This window comes from Lissotriton vulgaris, chromosome 6 (assembly GCF_964263255.1).
Source record: "Lissotriton vulgaris chromosome 6, aLisVul1.2, whole genome shotgun sequence".
NCBI lineage: Eukaryota > Metazoa > Chordata > Amphibia > Caudata > Salamandridae > Lissotriton > Lissotriton vulgaris.
Genome location: NC_141694.1, coordinates 81,182,626 through 81,204,250, shown reverse-complemented (window position 1 = coordinate 81,204,250; position 21,625 = coordinate 81,182,626). Strand labels below are relative to the sequence as shown.

The following is a 21,625-nucleotide window of genomic DNA, read 5'->3' as shown; positions in this document are numbered from 1 at the left end:
AGAACAACAAGTCTCATAGCAGACTGTTCTTCCGTTAAGTTACCTAGAGCAGAAGTAGTCTCATTCACTACTGCTTCCAAAGTTCTGGTTAATCTACGTATTAATTTACTATTTTGGATGGGGCCTATGAAGAAAAAGAATCCTTTATTGAAATCGGTATATTGCTCCAATGTTGTTTCAGTCTGATCGACAATTGGGGACTCGATCTCCCTCTTATGTCTTATATGTACAAGGTGTGAATTTCGATGATAATCGGATGGGGCTAGAAAAACAGGTGGTAATAGGAACGCGATATAACACGTTCCATCCCAATCCAAGGGCAGATGTACATAAGCTGTCTGACCACAAATAAAATAGGAATGACGGGAAGCTTTGAAAGTAGACTTTCCTTTATCACAGAATTCGACCATAGTATTACAATCACTGTGTCCGAGACGTACTGAACCATTCTTTTTAACGCATAATTCGCCTTTCACTGGTAAAACTGTTATAAACAGTAAGTCCGAATTAGTCTCGGACTGGACGTTCAGGATCATGAGGTTAAGGGAAAAATTCCCTAAGGCATATACTTCATTTTCTAGATCGGTCCCTTTCCTTTGGGGAAGACCATCTGCGTCTGGAAAAAATACTTTATTCATGACTGTATTTAAGTTACCCAATATCCAATCACCCTGGGAAACTGTGGACTTATTGTCTAGTGATGACATTAAAGCAAACCATGCTCCGCACGAACCATTGTGTGTAAACGGATAGGGAAAGAGGGGCAGAGCTCCCTTGTATTTCTGATAAGGTGGGAGTCGGCCGCATACCCAGCAATTTGTAGCGTTGCTGGTCTGGTGAGTATGGTGTAACATACGAATGAAAGTGTTGTTGCGCATTGCTAGTCGATAGGATAGTTCGTGAGGTGGCAGATCACTAAATGTGTGCTCTACGGTGTCATTAAAAGAAGAATGTACATGTGAACCAAGAGGAGGAAAGAAAACATGTAGTGTCAAGCTTATACATATAATCGTTATACTCAGAAAAAACATAATGATTAGGAAAATAATGCATCTGCTACGCAAATTCTTGCAGTACTTGTTTTTCATGACTTTCTGTCTATCTCTCTCACTATTTGGGTCTATCTCATACATGTCAGAAACCTGTCTAACCACTTCACCTGAGGGGGACTTAAACAATTAAACGCTGTCTGACTTACTAGACCGTAACTTACTTCTATACTCCTGCTGCGGAGTTTTTTCTAACAAGGGGAGTTTAGTGTCAGTATCGGAATCAGGGCAGTCCTTGGGAAATGTCTCTGGGCACAGTCCATGGAATCTTTTTACGTGGCTGGAATGAAGCCAGCCTTTCCTTCCCTCGACTTTCACTGCGGTCCTCGTGGTCATCAACACCAGTTTCGGCTCCCGCCACCTGGGCTCCAGAGGGCTTGAGCGGTCAAAGTTCCTTATACAAACAAGATCCCCGGAACGATTTCATGCGGTTTGACTTGGGTGTTGTCCGGGAAGGCAGCCGCGACCTGTGAACGACAAGAGAGTAGTGCAGACATCAAGGAAGCCAGGTAATCTGTCAGCATATTACTATCAACATCAGTGATCTTGCGCGGCATAGGCGTACCCCACATATTCGGTGGTCTGCCAAAGACCACTTCGTACGGGGATAGCCCCGTTCTGGAATGAGCTACCATACGCATGTAAAAGAGGGCAACCGGCAAGGCTACCATCCAATCTACACCTTTTTCTGCACAGACTTTCGCTAACCGTGTTTTCAGAGTCTGATTATGTCGCTCTACGAGACCAGCTGCTTCGGGGTGTCGTACGCAGTGGAATTTCCACTGGTACCCTAACAGGAGTGATACCTGTTTCATCAATTCGGACGAGAATGGCTGTCCATTATCTGAGTACACGACACGGGGCAAGCCGTATCGCGGGAAAAATTCACGAACCAACTGCTTGGCAGTGGTCACAGCAGTGTAATCTGGGACTGGGTAAGCTTCTGTCCATCTGGAAAGGGCACATACAACTACGAGGACATACTTGAATCCTCAACATCTGTCCATCTGAATATAGTCCATCTGGAGGACTTCGAAAGGGTGGTCAGGAGGATGAAATCCACCTTGTTCCACAGGAATGCCTTTGCCTGGATTGAACTGACAACAGATCATGCAAGTACGCACTTTCTGTTTTGCTGCTGCACGTAAATGCTTGTTGAACCAAATATTCTGTATACTGTCTAACATGGCTTTTTCTCCTAAGTGTGCTGGACTATGTGCTGTATTTATGATAACTTGAACCATAGAGTCGGGGAGAAACCATGTAGCTTTTCCCTTTGTCATCCATCCCTGATCTGTCTGGACCCCTCCTTGTTCAGTCCATTTCTTAATTTCGTCTGGAGTGGCATGTGTCTGTATGTCGAGTACATCTTGTGTGGGATCCTTAACTGTCATGCAATGTGTCTGTGATGATACATCAGTCTTAGTCGTGTTAGTCGGTATGTCTGTTTGAGTCTGAGCCGTGAGTTTAGCTGTTCGATCTGCCAGGTCGTTACCCTGGGAAATGGTGTCTGTGACTTTCGTATGTGCTTTGCACTTCATGATGGCTATGGCTGTAGGCAAGTGTATCGCTTCTAACAGAGCTTGAATGAGGGGGACCATGCTGGATTTTGGCTCCGTGGGAGGTCAGAAAACCTCTCTCTTGCCAGAGTACGCCGAAGTCGTGAACGACTCCGAATGCGTACAGTGAATCTGTGTATATATTTACTTTCAGGTTCTTAGCTCGTATACAGGCTTGGGTCAGAGCAATGAGCTCTGCTGCTTGGGCTGACAAGGTATCAATGCGATGTGTTTCTATGACCTCAGTATCAGTGGTCACTGCATATGCGGCCACTAGCTCTCCTTTGCTTGTTCTCATACATGAACCATCCCATAAAGTGTCAGGTCTGGGTCGGGTAATGCAATGTCTGTCAAGTCTTGTCTTGGTTTTGTTACAGTGTGAATTATTTCCACGCAGTCATGTGGTGCAGGATCTGTTGTACTCGAAGGTAAAAGTGTAGCAGGATTTAATGTGTTGCAACGTCTGATCTCGATGTGTGGCTGAAACAGTGTCAATTCATATCCTGTCAGTCTTGCTACGGTCAGGTGCTGTGTTTGAGTTCGGTTTAGGAGAACTTCCACTGAATGTGGTACTTGTACTGTCAGGGGATGTCCTAATACTATGGAATCGCTTTGTCTGATTGCTAGAGCTGTTGCTGCAAATGATTTTAGGCACGCAGGCAGAGCCTGGGCCACTGGATCCAATGTACTGGAAAAGTAAGCACAAGGCTTGTGTTTGTCTGCCTGATCTTGAGTGAGAACCGATAACGCTGTGCCATCGCGTTCAGTGACAAAAAGTGTAAAAGGTTTACTGTAACATGGTGTCGCTAAAACAGGTGCTTGACATAAAGCTTTCTTCAGTTCATCAAAAGCTTGTGTATGTTCCTGAGTCCAAAGGAGGACAGTCGAAGTCGCTGCCTCCTGTGTTGTCAACTGTATGAGTGGCTTCGCTAGATATGCATACTGGGGAATCCATTGTCTGCAGTAAGAAGTGAGGCCAATGAAGGCCCGTACTTCCTTTTGTGTCTTGGGCTGTGGAAGATGTGCAATTAACTGGATACGGTCAGGTGTCAACGGTCTACCCCTCTTGGACAGCAAGTGTCCAAGGTATACCACTTGCTGGGCACAGAATTGTAACTTCGAAGGGGACACCTTGTGCCCCTTCTCCGCCAGGAAATATAGGACTGTCAGTGATGCACGTTCACAGTCTCGTTCTGTCCGTGCCGTGATCAATAGATCATCGACATATTGAAGCAGTGCAGTGTCAGTAGGCATATGAATACTGTCTAGTTGTCGTTTCAGAGCCTGACTATAGATACTAGGGCTTTCTGTGAATCCTTGAGGAGCACGTGCAAATTTGAAGCTTCGGCCATTTAAACAGAATCCGAAGAGATACTGGCTTTCCGGATGTATTGGGACACTAAAGAAGGTGTTCTTGAGATCGATTACAGTAAAGAACGCTGCTTCTGAATCAATAGCAGTCAATAGTGAAGAAATGTCTGGGACCACAGGGTACTGGGGTATTATGCATTTATTTAATTCTCGGAGGTCAATCACCAGTCTGTAGACCGGTGGTGCATTCGGGTCAGTTTGTTTAAGAATCGGGATGATAGGAGAATTACATACATTGGAGTCGGTTTCTACAACCACTCCTTGTGCAATGAGCTCGTCAACAATTTTCAGTAAGGCCACTACAGCATCAGGCGGTAATTTGTATTGTCGGATTCGGGGCAGTACAACTCCTTGTTTGAGGGTAACACAGTATGGTGTAATGTGCATGCAACCTACATCAGTCGGCCCTTGTGCCCATAAATGCTGTGGAACATTCTGAAGTCTGGGGTCGAAGTCTCTTAAAACATAATGTCCTTTAAAATCACGTAAAAACAATCTCACTCCTTCCGGATAACAACAAATCACTGCTCCCAGTGCTTTCAACGTTTTTATACCAAGCAAGTTCTCTGGACATGATTTCGTGAGCAACAAATCTGTAGTTCGAGATAATGGACCAACTCCTAGAGGAACCGGTTTCGATACTTCATTAACAATAGGCTTTCCTGAAAATCCCAGGGAAACATTCTGTGAGCCTGAGAGGGGTGCCCCTGGAACCTCGTCATGACTGATGGTAGTTCTGCTCGCCCCTGTGTCAATCAAAAATGTTCTGTCTTTCCCTAATACCTGACTATGTACATAGGGACCCTCTTGATCTACAGGAACCTCGATAAGGGGCAAGCCAACCTCCCTCTCTAGGCTGTTTCATGAGTACTGCTGATAGTCTGGGTAGTCTGACTGTGCATACTGGTACATTTGTTGCGTGACATGTTGTGTGGCAGCAATGGGTTGGGGTTGGGGTACAGCTACTGTCTGTTGTGCGTTCTGTGGAGGTTGCGTGCTCTGCGGGATATTTTGTGGAACATGTTCTTGTCTAGGAGGACGCGGTCTTTCTTTCGTCTTGCCTGTAGCGATATTGTGTCTCAGAACGGCACATTCGTTTATATAGTGACCTGGCTGTTTACAGTAATTGCAGTTCCCTTTAACAGGAGCTGCAGAATGACCGGGCGGTGCCGTACCCCTTTTCTGACCACCAGCGGGGACGGACTGAGCAACTAGTACTTTCATTTTCGTGTCTTTTATACGTCTCTGTTCGTGTTCGTGTTCTTCTCTAATTCGGTTTTGATGGTACTGTAACATTTGTAACATTTGGGAAGGGCTATTTGCTTGCCATGTACTTTCAACTTTCAGTACTCTATTTTTAACTTGTGGTAAGGAATTCTCTACTAATTTGGTCACAAAAAGATGTGGATACGATTCACTACTTGTCTTCAGGCCACTATTTATAATGAAACATTTCTCGAATCTGGAATAAAAATCACTAGTGTCTTCGTCTTGTTTCTGTTTGCAGGCTGAGATAGCATCCCAGTCTTCCTTTTTAGTTGTCAATAGCCTCGGCAGGACCTGTATTAATAATTCTGGTAATTCTTTAGCTTTACTCCCGAGGCCAGTACCAGGAACTCGTGTATTTTCCTCGTCTTCTAATTCTGTCCAACTAATCTTTTTCTCTCCCACTTCCCATTCTTTTTCTTTAAGTTTTTCGTAAATACCTGCAGGCAACAGAACTTTCAACATTTTAAGTGTATCAGCATATGTATACTCTCCCATGCGGAGCATGTCCTTTAATTCCCGGTGGAACCCTGCTGGATCTTTATCGTGACAGGGCACTAATTTTTTCATTTCCAGTAATTCCATTTTCGTCAAGGGTGTGTATACGAATACTCGCTGCAGCGTACCCGCATTATCTCTAACGGGATGTACCTCTCGTAAGGGGTTCTGTCTGTCTATGTAAAATGTTTTCCTTTCTGGGTGTGGAACAGGAACGAAATGTGGAGTCAGGAAAGTCCTGTATTTATGTCGCTGTTCTAGAATGACATTAATTAAATCGGTACCTAGGCCTCTCCATCTACCTAGGAGTAACTCTTCCAATATATTATATAGGGGACCTGGATCAGAATGCTGACTTTCGTACAATGTAATGAGATTTTGGATCGTGTACATACCAGCTAATCGCTGTTCTTCCGGAGGGAGACTAAAAAATGTTTGCGCTACTATGTCATCTTTATATACGCTAGTATTGCCAGCCCATTGTACTGCTGACCGGGCTAGTTCCTGTTCATGCATGGTACTAAGTTCACTATAACCTACGCGTTGTTTCAGTACTTTGTCAGTGGCTTGGAATAGATGCTCGAGAGAACATTGTTCTGGTATGGGAGAAAGAAAACGTTTCTTACATTCTGGGCGTATAGGTCTATCAAAGGGTCTCGCCCTACCTACGTACTGTATTCTATCCGGGTTCTCAATTGCTATATCACCGTCTTCTGAAACTTCGTCATCCCCTTTCTCGGCTTCTCTCTCTGCCCTTTCCCTCTCGTGTATGTCAAGGATTACCTTACGAATCTTTCTGTACATGGCTTCTATACAACTCTGTTTACTATGTTTACCATCAGCTATGTTGTCACTCCATTTTGTCAGGACTTTCATCCCTTCTTTATCATGACCGGGCTGGTCTTGTTCCCTTATCAAACAATTTATCAAAAACTGTAAGATCATAAGTTGGATCTCCACTTTCCTGTGTGCCATAGCCTCATGAATGCTTTCTGGTCTCTCCCCCGTTCTAATAAAGTGATATATGTTGTCTAAATGTTCCTTCATGTCTGGTAGAATAGTCAAATAGTTTGTAACACGTCGTACACGCAATGAATATACAAGCATTTGATCTTCACCTGGTACTGGATCATATATGCAATCAGTAAGATACTGTCTAAGGGCTGCGTATGTAGCCACTTTTGGCGTGCGCTGTAATGCTAGTTCTCTTAGTGATGTTCGTTTTAACGGAGGCGGGGTGAGGGGGTCTCCTCCCGCTGCTCCTAAATTGTGATCGCCTAGACCTGCGTCGACTATTACTGGCTGTGCTGTCGCTGGTCGTGTAGCGACTGGTAACGTTGTCACTGGTATGGTAGGTTGATCCTGAACTACAGGTGCGGGGAGAGAAGGATTGGGAGGGGGTTTGGTTACAGGAGGAACAGTGGGGGAAGACGTGTTAACAGAGTGCTGAGGAGGATTATTTGGAGGAGGATTTGTATTAACGTACTCTGGGACAGTGTCATCTAAGTAGGAAGAAAGGAAAATGTCCGCGGCGGTCTGTTTATGACGAAGTTTAGTCGGGACCAATGGTGGCGGCAAGTTACAGGGTATTTCCGGGGTCACTTTGGGTAGGCCCTCGGCAAGAACGGGATACATGCCTTTAATAAGGGCATTTCTTTGTCTGTCTAATTGTTCTGCTTTGACTCATTCACCTTCTTCTAGTAGTTCTCTTTCTTTAGCTTTTTCAGATTCTTCTCTACTTCTCTCTGCTTTCTTGATTTCTTTCTCTGTTCTTCTATGCGCTTCTTTACGCCACAATTCTATGGCATCTTTCTGAGATTGTCTGGCTTTCTTTTTCCACAGTGCTTCCTCTACTCTCATGATGCAATCAGCATCCCATGTCCCTGAGACAGGCCATCTATAGTTCTCTTCCAGATCTTTTGTGTAGTCAACCCATAAATCTAAGTACAGTATGGCATCTAAGCCGTGTTTGTGGTACATAAAATGTCCGGGAGTGTCCCTAGGCGGGACGGGAACTGCCTCTTCGAGTATCCCTTTCCTGGTTCCTATCTGACGTAATTTCAAAAACAGCGGCATGTTTAAACTGACTTGAACAATAACACAATAAGCACAATAATAGACTACACCCAATCTTTCATACCACGATATTAAAACATTTTGACACAGATACTAACTAGTACATAGAATAACACAATTAATAACAATCCTGAAACACAATACTATACTGGATGCACTGCTAGAACAGTACAGTCATACCGGTCCCATAAAGAGACACGTCATACCGTATCCACCTAAGTGAACACGTCTATACCGGATCTGTGTACCCAGACCCGTCTTGACCGGGCTCAATGAACCCGTCTATATGCGTTCCCAACAACGGTACTCACCGGGAAGCAAAACTGAAGGCCTCGGAAACTTGATACTGGACTGGACAGCTACGGCTTCTTGATGCGCATGCGCCTTGGAACAGGTGGGCCTCGGGATACCTCGGACCGTGCTCTCTCGTCTTGGGCTCTGGTCGGGACTCTCCGCATTCCTCACCGCCTCGTATGGATGCCTGCTCGCAGTCTCCGTCTCCTCCGTGGGCCTGAGGGAGTTAGCAGGAAAACCCGCGAATGTGCACAGAAAGGGGTCCGTCACGGCTGTAGAAGGGGTCAAGAGCCTGCGTTACATCGCTGGCGCGTGTGGAAGGGGAGGGGTCCCTATTCGGGCGCCAGATTATGTGGAAAATAAAATTACCTATACATTTTTCTATACATTAAATATCAATAAGAATAGCTCATAAAATGAGAGGCAGAGTCTGTGGTATCTGAGTCATACGGGCTTTATTCCAATGGCTCGAGCCAGGGGAGAATCGTGTTCCATCACCACTAAGGTTCAGGAAGGGATATCACACTTTTTATTAACAGCACACAATATATATAGTAAAATCACATAATTGCAATGGATACAGTAGGCGTAACACTCCAGGCGGAGCAAGTGAAAAGAGAGGGATAAGAACTTATGGGCGTAGAAAGAGGCGTATAAAGAGGCGTACACTCGGCGTGTCATAGGAGTGTCACAGGTGGGTGGATGTATGGAGGAAATCTGCAGGGTCAGCAGAAACCTTTGCTCGACATGCGCGCGCAACTTAGTCATGACGTGTAATTGACGTGTAACTGGGGAGAGCTGGGGGGTTTGACTTTAGCACTAGTAGAGGAGTCTGGTGTCTGGGATGTCAGAACGACCTGCACCTATAGCCTATCTGATATCTTGTGTTTGGAGGATGTATTGTCTGAAGTAAAAGGTCTCTCGGGCAGAGGCCGTTCATCACTGATGCTAGTGCGTGCCTATATTTCTCTGTGCATTACGTGGGGGCATGGGCCTACTATGGCAACGGGTGCAGTAAATTACTTGCAAGAAGACAGGAAGGCCGGGCCCTATGCTCTGCAGGCGGGAATATGTTTACCTATTTCACTAGACTGGAATGTGTTTTCACAGAGGCTGAACAGATATCTGTAGGCAAAATACCGTCTTGGCAGGCAGGCCAGGCCGAGCCGAGCACCGTTCGGCTGGGCAGGAAGTAAGGTAGAGGTCAGGGATGCATACCTAAACTGCAGCTTTCTGAGACAGAAGAGACTCGGAGCCTCAATTCAGGGTCTGGCTCGACTGGGCCACAAAAACGTGTGCTTCGCGTTATTTAAACGTGTATCATGTAAATGCATTGGAAAAGCAGGCCTTGGTGCAGAATTAACGTTTCACTCAGGGAAGGCCTAATAACTGACATGTTAACGTTAGACGAAAATACAGAGACATTCTTGTGGCAGATACAGGAAGGGAATTACATGGTAACATGGACATACATGGAGCATAAGTATATGGATAGGGTGCGAGTGGGGGACACATTGACCATACAAAAATTTCTATTTCCTCAGCGGGGTCCATGAGGTAATGAAGGAAGTGACGGGTGTTGCTCTCTTGCCAGAGGTCAGACGCTGCTTGTTGAATGTTTGGGAACCCACGGATTATAATTTAGCCCAGACTCAGTGGGCGTCCCTGGGTGCCATGATTGCCAAGCGAGATATTGCTCAGTTGTAGGGGTCCCAGAGGCCGTCTACAGTCGAAGTATGGAAGGAAAACATGGACTGGTGTATGTTCAGGGAAAAGACGGTGTATCTGGCCCGAGGCCGTCCCCGAAAGTGGTGTAGAGTGTGGGGACCTTGAAATAGTTATCGTGGAGACATATGTACACCGCCTGCAGTTGATAACATTGATGTCCCACCTTCCCCCTTACCCCGCATTCTGACCATCTCATTGTATCTTTATTGAGTTTGGCCCCTGTCCCCCCCTACCTTTCCTTATGTTGATTGCCGCTCATTGTATTTTCTTTTCCTTCCTCGATTGAACTGGCACTTTGTATAACATGTTTTATGACTTGTTTGTTTAATATTTTCAATAAATAGAAACAAATAAAAAGACGAAAAAAAAAATAAAACAGTTAGTTCAGCACTTAAGGAGATCTATAGGTTCAACTTTATATTTCCATGACTCAATACAATTCAGTTAAAGGTGATTACATCAGGGTAATGTATGCTTGCTGAAAAACCAGCTGTGTTATGTATTCGTAGATACTTTTAGATGGTGCGATATTGGGATTAGTATTGGACAGTAATGTATCTTTGAGCATGTACAAACTCACGCTGCATCACATATATTGGCGATGGTTGGTTGACATGTAGGTTTTCTTCATTAAACAGAATATTGGTGGACTGAACCATTGGTTTTACACCCAGTGGGTTGTTTTAACCTAAAGGTCAGAGTAAGTTTTGCACACGTTTTTCTTGCACAGGTGATGGTGTTTCTTACACTGTTTCTCACATCTACGAATGCATAACACAGCTGGTTTTTCTTCACCTTGATGTTTCAGTATGATGTAATATGTATGTGTTTTGCAATGTAAAAAGTACATATAAGAAAATCTTAATTCCAATACACGTATTGCTTTCATATTTTTATTTAGATAATATGCATTTCTTGTCCTGAAAAGGGTGACATTTTTAACTTTCACGAAACGCCGCGTCAACAGTTCTTTTTACTAATTTTAACTCATTTGCAAGTATATTATTTTCCATGATATGTATGAAACGGACGAAACTTTTGTATTAATGAAATGTTGTTGACATTAATTTGTTAACTTATTGCATTTGCACTTTGTCAAGATTTGAGCAATATGATGAAAGTTTTTCAATAAGTTCTGAATAAATCTCATCATAGTAAGTGTATTGCTTTTCATTGCTACACAATCAGCAATCTGACAGTTGTTTCTTTTCTTTTCATTCCTTTGATGTTAAGTCTATCTAGAGACTTTTGGGGAGTAGTTATTCTACATATTATATCACATGAACCTTACATCCGGTTTGCTCATGTTATTTATTGTTTAGATTTGGCTTGTTTTTCGACTCATGAGAAGGTAATTCTTGCTTTGTTGATACATATACCTGTTCCTTTTTTAAGTACTAGGAAACCTCCTTCATATTTTGGTGATGGTTCCTATGGGTGCCATATATTAATAAATATACTTAAATATTCTTCAGGTATGAATTGGAGATCAGAATGCAAGAAACAAAGAAACCCAAGATATACAATGTTTGTGTAAATAATACTTTGTTGCATATTATTCACCTGTAAATTCTCTTCCACTATTATGAAAAAGCTAAATTCCGATAACGTGTGCCCCAGAATTGTGAAGAAAATCTTTTATTACTAGAGTCCTTGCCTTTCAGTATGTGTTTCTAGTGTTGCTTACTTTTTTCAGAAAAGGCGGCTGTGTATTTATCTCCGATCAAGAGCATGGATTCGGCTTTGTGGCACAGGAGCCTTGGATACAGTTTGCCACAGTGAGAGAGAACATCCTGTTTGGAAACAGGTTCATTGCCAGTTTCTACCAGCAAGTGATTGACGCCTGTGCCCTGACGGATGATCTTAGCGTGAGTAATAGCGCAGATCTTTGACTTGCATATAGATTAGAGTAGTGGCAATGGTCATGCCAGCTGCATGGTTGACCCTTCTTGTTGATTCTTATTTTATTCTCATTATTGCATGTGACTTCAATACCTTTGTCGGTATATCAGCCTGAGCTATCCCGCTTCCACTCCTACCTTCCCTGTCATTCTACAGCTCCACTCACATCTGGACATTTTTCTTCACTCAAATCATAGACTCAAACCCTCCCATCCTATCCTGGAAACCTCCAAAAGAACAGCACTTTTTGGATTATCAGTGACATTAACCCCACCTTCTGTTTTAGAAGTCAAGATTGTTTATTCCAGTTATTCTGTTAGAGATGGTACTTGTATCTTGTGTATCCTGATCTTGTTTACATGCATGGTGATGGTCATTAAGAATTCAAGAGCGTAAACTCTTGAAAACCCTCAATCTATCACTGAGAGTAAACCAAGGCCTTTCTGTTTTAGGAAACTGCTGCAGACTGAACTTTTTGCACATTCCTTTGATTATCTATATTCAGGGTTTCTGGACGCAGATGACAAAATTTGAACCATATACAGGTCTAGGATCAGTGTCATGCCTGTTAATATCTGAAAATAACCCACAACGCTTGGGGGGCGTGGCTACGGCGCGTAGCGGAATGGGTGCCTAGTAAGGGAGCTCCACATGCCGGAACCGAAACACTGGGCCAATACCATCCTAATCCCGCCGGGACCGAAATATAAACGCCTTGGAAGAACTCAGGAGGCACGGGGCAAGTTTTCAGCCGGCGCTGGGAACTGGAGAGCGGCGCTTTCTCCTCTGACTCGGCGCGATAGCATTCTGAATGGCGCTGAAGAAGATGGCGGCGGACGGACGAGCGGCCTGAATATCGGCTGCCGGCAAAGGCTCCCTGCGTGCCTGGGACCTGCGGGCGAAATCAGACAGACTGTATGGGCAGCTCCCCTGAGCAAGGCTGTGCGAAGCTGAGAGGGCAGTGGAGGTCCGACGACCAGACGCGCAGAAGGTGCCGATGACGTCGATGGGCCCGGACTGCCTGCGTGCAGGCCTATCGTGCTGCAGCTGCAAACACGCCGGAGCCGGCCGGCGAGGGAGTCGGTGAGGCATCGTCCAGGCCGGAGTGCTGCAAGGAGTGTGCTGCCTGATCTGTGGCCCTGGATAGCGGCCAAGAGGCGCGGGCCTGGTACGCGAGGAGCGGAGGGGTGAGTGCGGCGCTGGGGGGGTTGGGCTCAGCGGGTAGAGCGGCTTGGGACTAGCAGTGTGAGTCGCACACTGGAAGTGACGGCGCCCGGCGGGGCCTGCGCGGCGGGCCTAGGTGGGTCACGGCCTCCGCAGAATTCCTCATCCTCCAGCCAGGCACAGGGCTGCTCTAGGGGGCCTGAGGGGTCATCTCTGTCGGCTATCTCGGTTGGTTCCGGAGCCTTAGTCGGCTGTGGGCGACTGAGGGGCGGCCGGTGGGCACAGAGGCCTCTCGGGGCTGGCGTTGAGGCCTGAGCTGGACTCAAGCGGACTGCCTGGACATCAGGCAAGGACACAGACGCCGGCTGACTCTGCAGGTCACGGGTCGCAAAAGGCGGTGGAGACACTCACAATACTGGACTGGCCCTTCTCCTGACACGGCTGTGCTTATTCGCAATAGTGCGACACACGGGACCTCGCCAAGATTGCAGCGCCCTCACGTGTAACTGGGCGGTCTCCCTCTGGATCAATGGCGGATGAAGCTGGGGTTGGTCACCGGTAGGTCTGCTGGTTCGCTGCTCGCTGATTCTCAGCAGCGCTCCGCTGAGTGCAGGACGGACCATCAGGGACAGCTGCGGCGCATCTGAGGACGCGTCGCGGGAACGCCGACACCACGAGGCACCTGATATAACGAGTCCCCTCTCTGTTCGCAGCGGCGCACATAACCTCACCAAGCTGACCGGTTGGAGTGATTAGATCGACGGCATCCAAGGTGATCCGCAATGGGAAAGTCGGAGCCCAAGCAGGTGAAACTGACATTCGAGAATAAAAGGCAGACACGTAATGCAGATGGGTCTAGTGAGCAGGGAGACCAGCGTGGGGCACAGAGTAGTCAGGATGATGCTGCAGATAACACCAGAATGATACTGCTTGAGCTTAGAGCCGGTATGAAATCTATCGACGGGAAAATTGATGCTCTAGCGACCGGACTGGACGTTGTGAAGAAGAAAGTGGACCAGCATGAACACCGCCTAGATGTACTGGAGAACAGGGTATCTAACGAACATGATGCACAGGCGGAGGCGCGCACGCAGATACTCCAAATGGAGAAAATACTTGAGGTGATAAGTGCAAAAAATGAGGATTCAGAGGCGCACTCTAGGCACAACAACGTTAGAATTATTGGCCTATTGGAGACCACTCCGATCTCCAAAATGGAGCCCTTCATTGACGGAATGCTACGTGAGCTTTTCGGGCCCGCCCATGATCGTAGAGAGGGCATATAGGTAACTGGGGCCTAGACTAAACCAGAAGCAGGGCTGCGTCCAATAATCGCACGCTTACTGAATTATGCCGATAGGGATGCCATCCTGAGAGAGGCAAGGGCAAAGGAGCCGGTGGTGTACAAGGGGGACACTTTATCATTCTTTCCGGACTACACGCCGGCCGTGCAATCTGCGCGCCGGGAGTTTGTGCCAGTGAAAAAACTGCTGAGGGAGGCGACGGTGCTATATGCATTGCTCTACCCGGCGAAGTTAAAAGTATCTTATGAGGAGCAATCGCACTTCTTCACAGATGCGAAGTCTGCATTGAAATTCGTGAAACATATCTGCAAGCAGAAGCCTAGGCGGCAGCAGGCGGAAGGAGAACTGGCAGCCTCAGGGCTGGAAGACACTGACTAGAGACAGTATACTACAGTTAATTGCTCGCTGCTCATGTCGATGTGCACTTGAGGGCTCTGCCTTAGCCGCCATGTTCTTTCTCTTTTCTCTGTTACAGTTGAGTGGGATGGTCGGGTGGGTGCAAATACCGGACTAATCTGAATGCTTCCTCTGAGTTCTGAAGGGGTGATTGTAAACTGTTGAGTATAATGTTTTTCAGCACGGGTACTGACGGGGGTTTGGTGGTAATAGTTCCGGCGGCCGCACCTAGGTGTGTGAACACGCTGCTGTTCCTCTTCCCCGAGTGGGCATCACCCAAATGGTAGCAGTATGCAGGGAGGAGGGGGGTACTGTTCCCGACCTGATTGGGAGGTTGGAGTGGGAGGTGGGAGGGGAGGGGGGGGGCAGGGTCTAGGTGGTTTCTGTTTGTTCGGTTTTGTTTAGGTATTGAGTCTGGCAATTTGTGCATGTCAAGGCAAAATGTCTTAGTGTCACTTGTGTTGCTGCACAGCTGCTTGCGCTGTGCCCCCTCAGGGCTCTGTGTTGTATACAGTAATGTCCAGATCCGTAACTGATTGATGGCAGATAAATGTATGATGTTGACCTGGAATGTGCGCGGCCTCAATTCCCCGAGGAGGGTGAGACAGGTGATTGCGTATCTAAATAGGCATGAGATACAGATCGCCCTGCTGCAAGAAACGCATGTGATGCCACTCGCTGCGCGCAGCATGTTCGGAAGATGGGCGGGATTCCATCTGGCTGCCACGTACTCATCGTATGCAAGAGGTGTGATGATACTGGTCAGGAAAGGGGTTGATTTCCAAGAGCTGCACAAATACACAGATGAGGAGGGGAGGTGCGCAATTGTGTGTGGAAAGTTGCGAGGCTCGTTGATCACGATTGTTAACGTGTATGGATCGATAGCGGATGACCCAATATGTATAGACCGTGTGAGTGGTAAGTTGCGTGAGTGGCCGACCGCACCAATAATCTGGGGAGGCGATCTGATTACCAACCTGAATGCGCAGTTGGACAAGTCAAACCGGATATATGATGTTACAACGCGTACTTTTAGCACGCATACCATTACCATGGATTTTTTACAACGCAGGTCATTTTACAAAGGATCCCTTTACAACGCAATACACTACAACGCAGATACTATTACAACGCATACCATTACAACGTAAGTATAGGTAAGTATATAATATTAATATATAATGTAAATAGTTATTTTTGTATTATTTAATTTAATTATTTATTATTTAATTATTAAATAATTTTATTAATAAAATTAATTTTAATGTTATTATTTGTAAATATATATTAAAATAACCCCTGTACCCCAAAACCCAAACCCAGCACTAAAACCTAAAAATACCCCTGTACCCCAAAACCCAAACCCAACTCTAAAACCTAAAAATACCCCTGTACCCCAAAACCCAAACCCATCCCTAAAACCTAAAAATACCCCTGTACCCCAAAACCCAAACCCAGCCCTAAAACTTAAAAATACCCCTGTACCCCAAAACCCAAACCCAACACTAAAACCTAAAAATACCCTTGTACCCCAAAACCCAAACCCAGCCCTAAAACCTAAAAATACCCCTGTACCCCAAAACCCAAACCCAGCCCTAAAACCTAAAAATACCCCTGTACCCCAAAACCCAAACCCAGCCCTAAAACCTAAAAATACCCCTGTACCCCAAACCCTAAACCCAGCCCTAAAACCTAAAAATACCCCTGTACCCCAAAACCCAAACCCAGCCCTAAAACCTAAAAATACCCCTGTACCCCAAAACCCAAACCCAGCCCTAAAACCTAAAAATACCCCTGTACCCCAAAACCCAAACCCAGCCCTAAAACTTAAAAATACCCCTGTACCCCAAAACCCAAACCCAACCCTAAAACCTAAAAATACCCCTGTACCCCAAAACCCAAACCCAACCCTAAAACCTAAAAATACCCCTGTACCCCAAAACCCAAACCCAACCCTGAAACCTAAAAATACCCCTGTACCCCAAAACCCAAACCCAACCCTAACACCTAAAAATACCCCGTACCCCAAAACCAAATACCACTAAAAAATATAAAATAAAATGTAAGATAAACTTACCTATAATTATACTTACGTTGTAATGGTATGTGTTGTAATCGTATGTGCGTTGTAGTGTAATGCGATGTAAAGGTAATCGTTGTAAAATGACATGCGTTGTAATAGTATGCGTGGTAATGGTATGCGTTGTAAAAAATCAGTGGTAACAGTTACATACCAGTCAAACCCTATGACACATCGTACCCCGAGAGTTGCTGAGGAAGTGAAGAGAGCTATGGAAGAATTTGGTTTGTATGACGTTTGGAGAGTTCGAAATCCTCACAAAAGGGAGGGTACACATGCGACACCTACACATGGCAGCTGTTCAAGGCTTGACTACTGGCTCGTCGATGGTGAACTGATGGAATTGTTGTAATTGGCCCGGCCGCATTAGCGATTAGCTGAACCTACACGTTGTCCTCCTTAACTTGGCTATATATGAAAACCCCATTTTGAATGTTGTAGCGGCCATCTTAGATCATGAGCGGCCTCGTGGCCGACGTACCCTTTAGTCCGTTGTCCGTTCCATTGATCACTCCTATCTGCCCAGCAACAGGCTATTTTTAGTACTGGTCGAGTCGCACATGCGCAGTTCTCACTGACCCGTAAACCTTCTGGAATGTGCACCAAACTGACCAGCGGAGTTGTGCCCCCTCCAATGAGCTGGCAGTATTCCAAAACATGACCATATATGTCCTTAAATGTGTCTTAACTTGTGCCGCCTATCTTTTATTGCCCCAAACTGTATATAAACGGGGTCACACCGATGTTCGGTGTGATACCTCTTGCATTACCGAAGGGTGCTGTTTGAGTGTACCACCACCCCATGGGGTCTTAATAAACTTGTTCTTTGCCTTTTACAGTTTCCGTGCCAACAGTTCTTGAATATAAGTGGGTTATCTCTGGAGTGTGTAGGCCTTGGGAACCCCGAATTACTTCAGAATGGGTCGACGGGGTAATGCCGTTGGCTCGCACACTGTCAGATCATAACCATAATCTAGTGAGATTGTTATTACGCTATCCGAAAGCGATGCACCGTCCGTTCACGTGGAGATTGCGCTCCGAGGCACTCCTCAACCCTATATACGAGAAGACCATACATGATGCCATAGTACAGTACTTTGCATTGAATAAGGGCACTGTGGATCAGGCAGAAACACTCTGGGAGGCCTTTAAGGTCACCATAAGAGGAGTTTGTATTGGCACGGCAGCGGGTATACTGCAGGATATACGAAAACAACATCAGAGAGTCAAAAATGAACTGCGCGCTCTCGAAAGGGATTATGCGTGTCGGCCTGAGATGTCAAAATTAGCCCGAATACAAGAACTGCTACGGGAGTACGACTCCTTTGCTGAGTCAGAGATCAAATATTTATCTCGAAGACTTGCCGCTAGGCGGTATGGCGGGGCGGGCAGGCCGGGTCGCACTCTGGCGTTTAAGATTAAAGAGCGCTACGACCAGCAACGTGTTGAAAGGATAGTGGACGACTCAGGAACTGAACACTATGCTCCGGAGGCTATAACTGAGCAGTTCCCCATGTTTTATGCAGATTTATACAGCGCGAGAGGCTCACAGCCAATGGAGGACTTTGATAAGTATTTGGAAGACATTGCGTGCGCCTGGCTTTCTGATGTGCAGCATAAATACCTCAGTCTCCCCATAGACGAGCACGATATAAAAATGGAAATAGCGGCACTACCAAATGGTAAGGCGCCAGGGCCGGACTGGCTTACAGTGGAATTTTATAAGAAATACGCAGATCTGTTAGCTCCATTTGTGCTGGAAGTCTATGCGGAGGCACACGAAGATGGGACGCTCCCTCCCTCGTTACGAGAGGCACTAATCGTCACCCTACTTAAAAATGACAAACCGGCGGACCAATGTCAGTCGTACCGCCCATTGTCAATAATTAACATCGACGCCAAGATTTTGGCCAAGATTCTTGCCACCAAATTGCAACCACTACTGCAGGGGCTGATATTGCCTGATCAATCTGGATTTGGCCCGGAACTGTCCACATCGCACAATCTGCGTACGCTCTTCTCTATGTTTCACATATTAGAGCCCACATTAGAAGCTGCGGCGGTGCTACTTGACGCCGCAAAGGCGTTTGATTCAGTGGAATGGCAGTATATTTACCGGGTGCTACGCCGTATGGGGTTTCCTCCAATGTTTATACACTGGATAGAGGTGTTGTACGCAGCTCCGTCGGCAAGAGTGCAAGTGGGCGGATTCACGTCTGAGGCATTGAGTATAGAGCGTGGAACCAGGCAGGGCTACCCTCTCTCGCCATTGCTGTTTGCGATCATCCTTGAGCCGCTGGCCAGTGTCATTTGGCAGCGCAGCGCAGCGGCATAGGGAGAATTCGCTGAATTTCAATCACCGGCCGGTCGCAATATCACTGTATGCGGACGACATGGTCCTCTTCGTGCGTGAGCCGACCAGATATTTGTCGCAACTGCTGCGGGAATACGTGAGATTTGGTCTCATCTCTGGTCTACAGATAAATTGGGAGAAATCCTATATAATACCACTCACGGCTGGTACTACACAGCCTGAACTAGAATTCCCCCTGATGTGGTCCGAGGACCCGGTCAAGTATCTAGGTGTATGGGTACACCATGACCCCATGGTTGTGATCAAGGAAAACTACCGCAAAGCGTGCTCGAGACTGGAGGCAATGGTCGAGACCTGGATTTCGCTACCACTGTCACTCACTGACTGTATCGCTGTAATAAAAATGGTCGTGATACCCAGGTTCCTTTATCTATTCGTGAATGTGCCAATAGTGTTAAATATGGCATTCTTCAGGACTCTCAGCGGCCACCTGTTGCGACTTGTCTGGGGGGGGGGCTGCGCGGGTGCAATGGTTGACCCTTACCAAGAGCTACGAGAAAGGAGGCTTCGCAGAGCCGGACTTCTACATATACTAACTCAGCGCGCAGGCTCAATACCTCTATTATTGGTACAGACCACATGCATTCCCGCCCCACGTTGCTGTGGAGGAGGGGGACACTGCTCCGATCCTGATATATAGCGTGGTAACTCACCACTCGCGTGGCACTCCGAAGTCGGAGATCAACGCGGTTAACGGCACGATCACGGCCTGGCAGAGGATAGGGAAGCTGGCGCAGAAGCTGCCACTGTACGCGTCGGCCTTGCCTCTTGGGCGCCACGCATATATTTCTGTCACTCTGAGGCACCAACAATGAGAATGCTCAGGAAGGCGGGCATCTCGCACATGCGCAATGTCTATCCCGATGGCAACTTCGTTGCGCAGGAGGGTTTTCGGCATATCACCAATCAGTCGCTCCTCTTCCGCTTTGCGATGCAAAGATTGAGGCATGCGGCCCGTGCGCACTACCCCAACTTTCCGGCTGAGCCCCTGGAACTATTGTCTTTGCAGTCAGTAATTACAATACCCAACAATAAGAGGCTGATATCTAATTTGTATAAACTCATTAAAGATGAGACGATAGATGCAGTAGACAAGAGCTGGACTAAATGGAATGATTGTCTGCCCGCGGTTATCTCCGAGGATAATTGGAAGCACATCTGTGGGTTAACAGGGACACTCTGTATGAATGGCAATACTATACTCCGGCGCGACTGTTCCGGTATGGGTTGCAGGAGTCATCAAGGTGTGACAGGTGTGGACAGGATGATGCAGACTTCATGCACCTAGCCTGGAACTGTCGGAAGGTGGCAGACTTCTGGGTTTCGGTGGTCGATTGCGTACACGGAATGATCGCAGTGGACCTCCCTTGCACTCCTCTAGTGTGTCTTCTGTGTTGTGTGCCGCATGTGAGAGGGACGAGTAGCACTCTTGTGCGTTTGGCGCTGCTGCTGGCTGCACGTAGGGTGGCGATCACGTAGGGGAAGGGGCGCAGGCCTCTGGTCGGGGCATGACTGGCAGATCTGGTGTATTGTCGGGATAACCTCATCGTCTATGCGGAGGAGCTGCCCACCAGGTCGAGACCAAGAGACATATGGGAACCACTGAGACTGTATCTGCTGAGTAAGATTGAGTGAACTGTGAGCTTGAATTGAGTGCCTGGGGGGGGAGGCGGGGCGTGTGCCAAGTATGGTAGAGGGGATCCTGTACTAGGAGTGACAAACAGCGGAAAGGATTTATAGACACCTGAACTGCACGTTGCCTAAGACAAGCTATTTGAAGCAGCTTCGAGATTGTATATGTGCTTTCTTTTATTTCTTTTTGGGTCCTTCAGCACTTCCTCTTTAGTTATTCTATGTTAGATTTTAATGCTTTTTGTCAGATATATCAGCAATACTACTATGTCACAAGATGATGATGCAAGATTCAAATGATGACAATTGAAGTCGTTTTTACAGTGTCTCCTGTTTATACCATGGCGACTATATGGAGGAAGATGTCTGTATTGTTTTCTTATCTTTGTGTATCTTTTTGAAAAAAAAAAAAGAAAATAACCCACAACGCTTAGAGGTGCTCTAAACCCTAAGGCAGAGTGACTTGTGAGCTTGTTGAGAGGGGAATGACAGCCCCCACCTCAAAAAAGGCTTATGGTCCCAATGGATGGATATAGAAGATCAAAAATGTGCCACTGGACATTATTATTATCATTATTATTATTAAACATTTATAAAGCGCATGGCTACCCTCAGGCATCCCAGCGCTAAACAACTGAGTAGAGAGACTGATAAATTTAAGAAGCAGTCTGTTGAAATCGCCATGTGTTTAGAAGCTTCCAGAATGGTAGGATATGCATTTCAGTGTGGAGGTGTAATGGGAGTATATTCCATAGTTTCGCCACATTGAAGGCGAAAGAAGTTCCTCAGTTTCTTGTCCGCCTGACTTTGGGAACAACTGCGAGGTTAAGGTTAAGCGATCTCAGGTTTGGCTTGGGGTGATACCGAGAGATAAGAGGTTTATTTATTGCCGGGCCTGTTCCCAGCATATTCTTGTGGGTGATGCACAAGGC

At 46.4% G+C, this 21,625-nt stretch overlaps 1 protein-coding gene across 2 annotated transcripts in view; it reads left to right on the top strand.

Moving 5' to 3' along the window:
* LOC147706829 (ATP-binding cassette sub-family C member 10-like) overlaps window positions 1-21,625 on the top strand; it is a 1,327,484-nt gene that overhangs the window by 800,085 nt on the left and 505,774 nt on the right. For both annotated transcript variants that reach the window (XM_086925963.1, XM_086925964.1), the window contains one exon: window positions 11,538-11,709. In XM_086925963.1, the coding sequence (XP_086782089.1) occupies window positions 11,538-11,709 (172 nt within the window). The remainder of the gene's footprint in view (window positions 1-11,537; window positions 11,710-21,625) is intronic.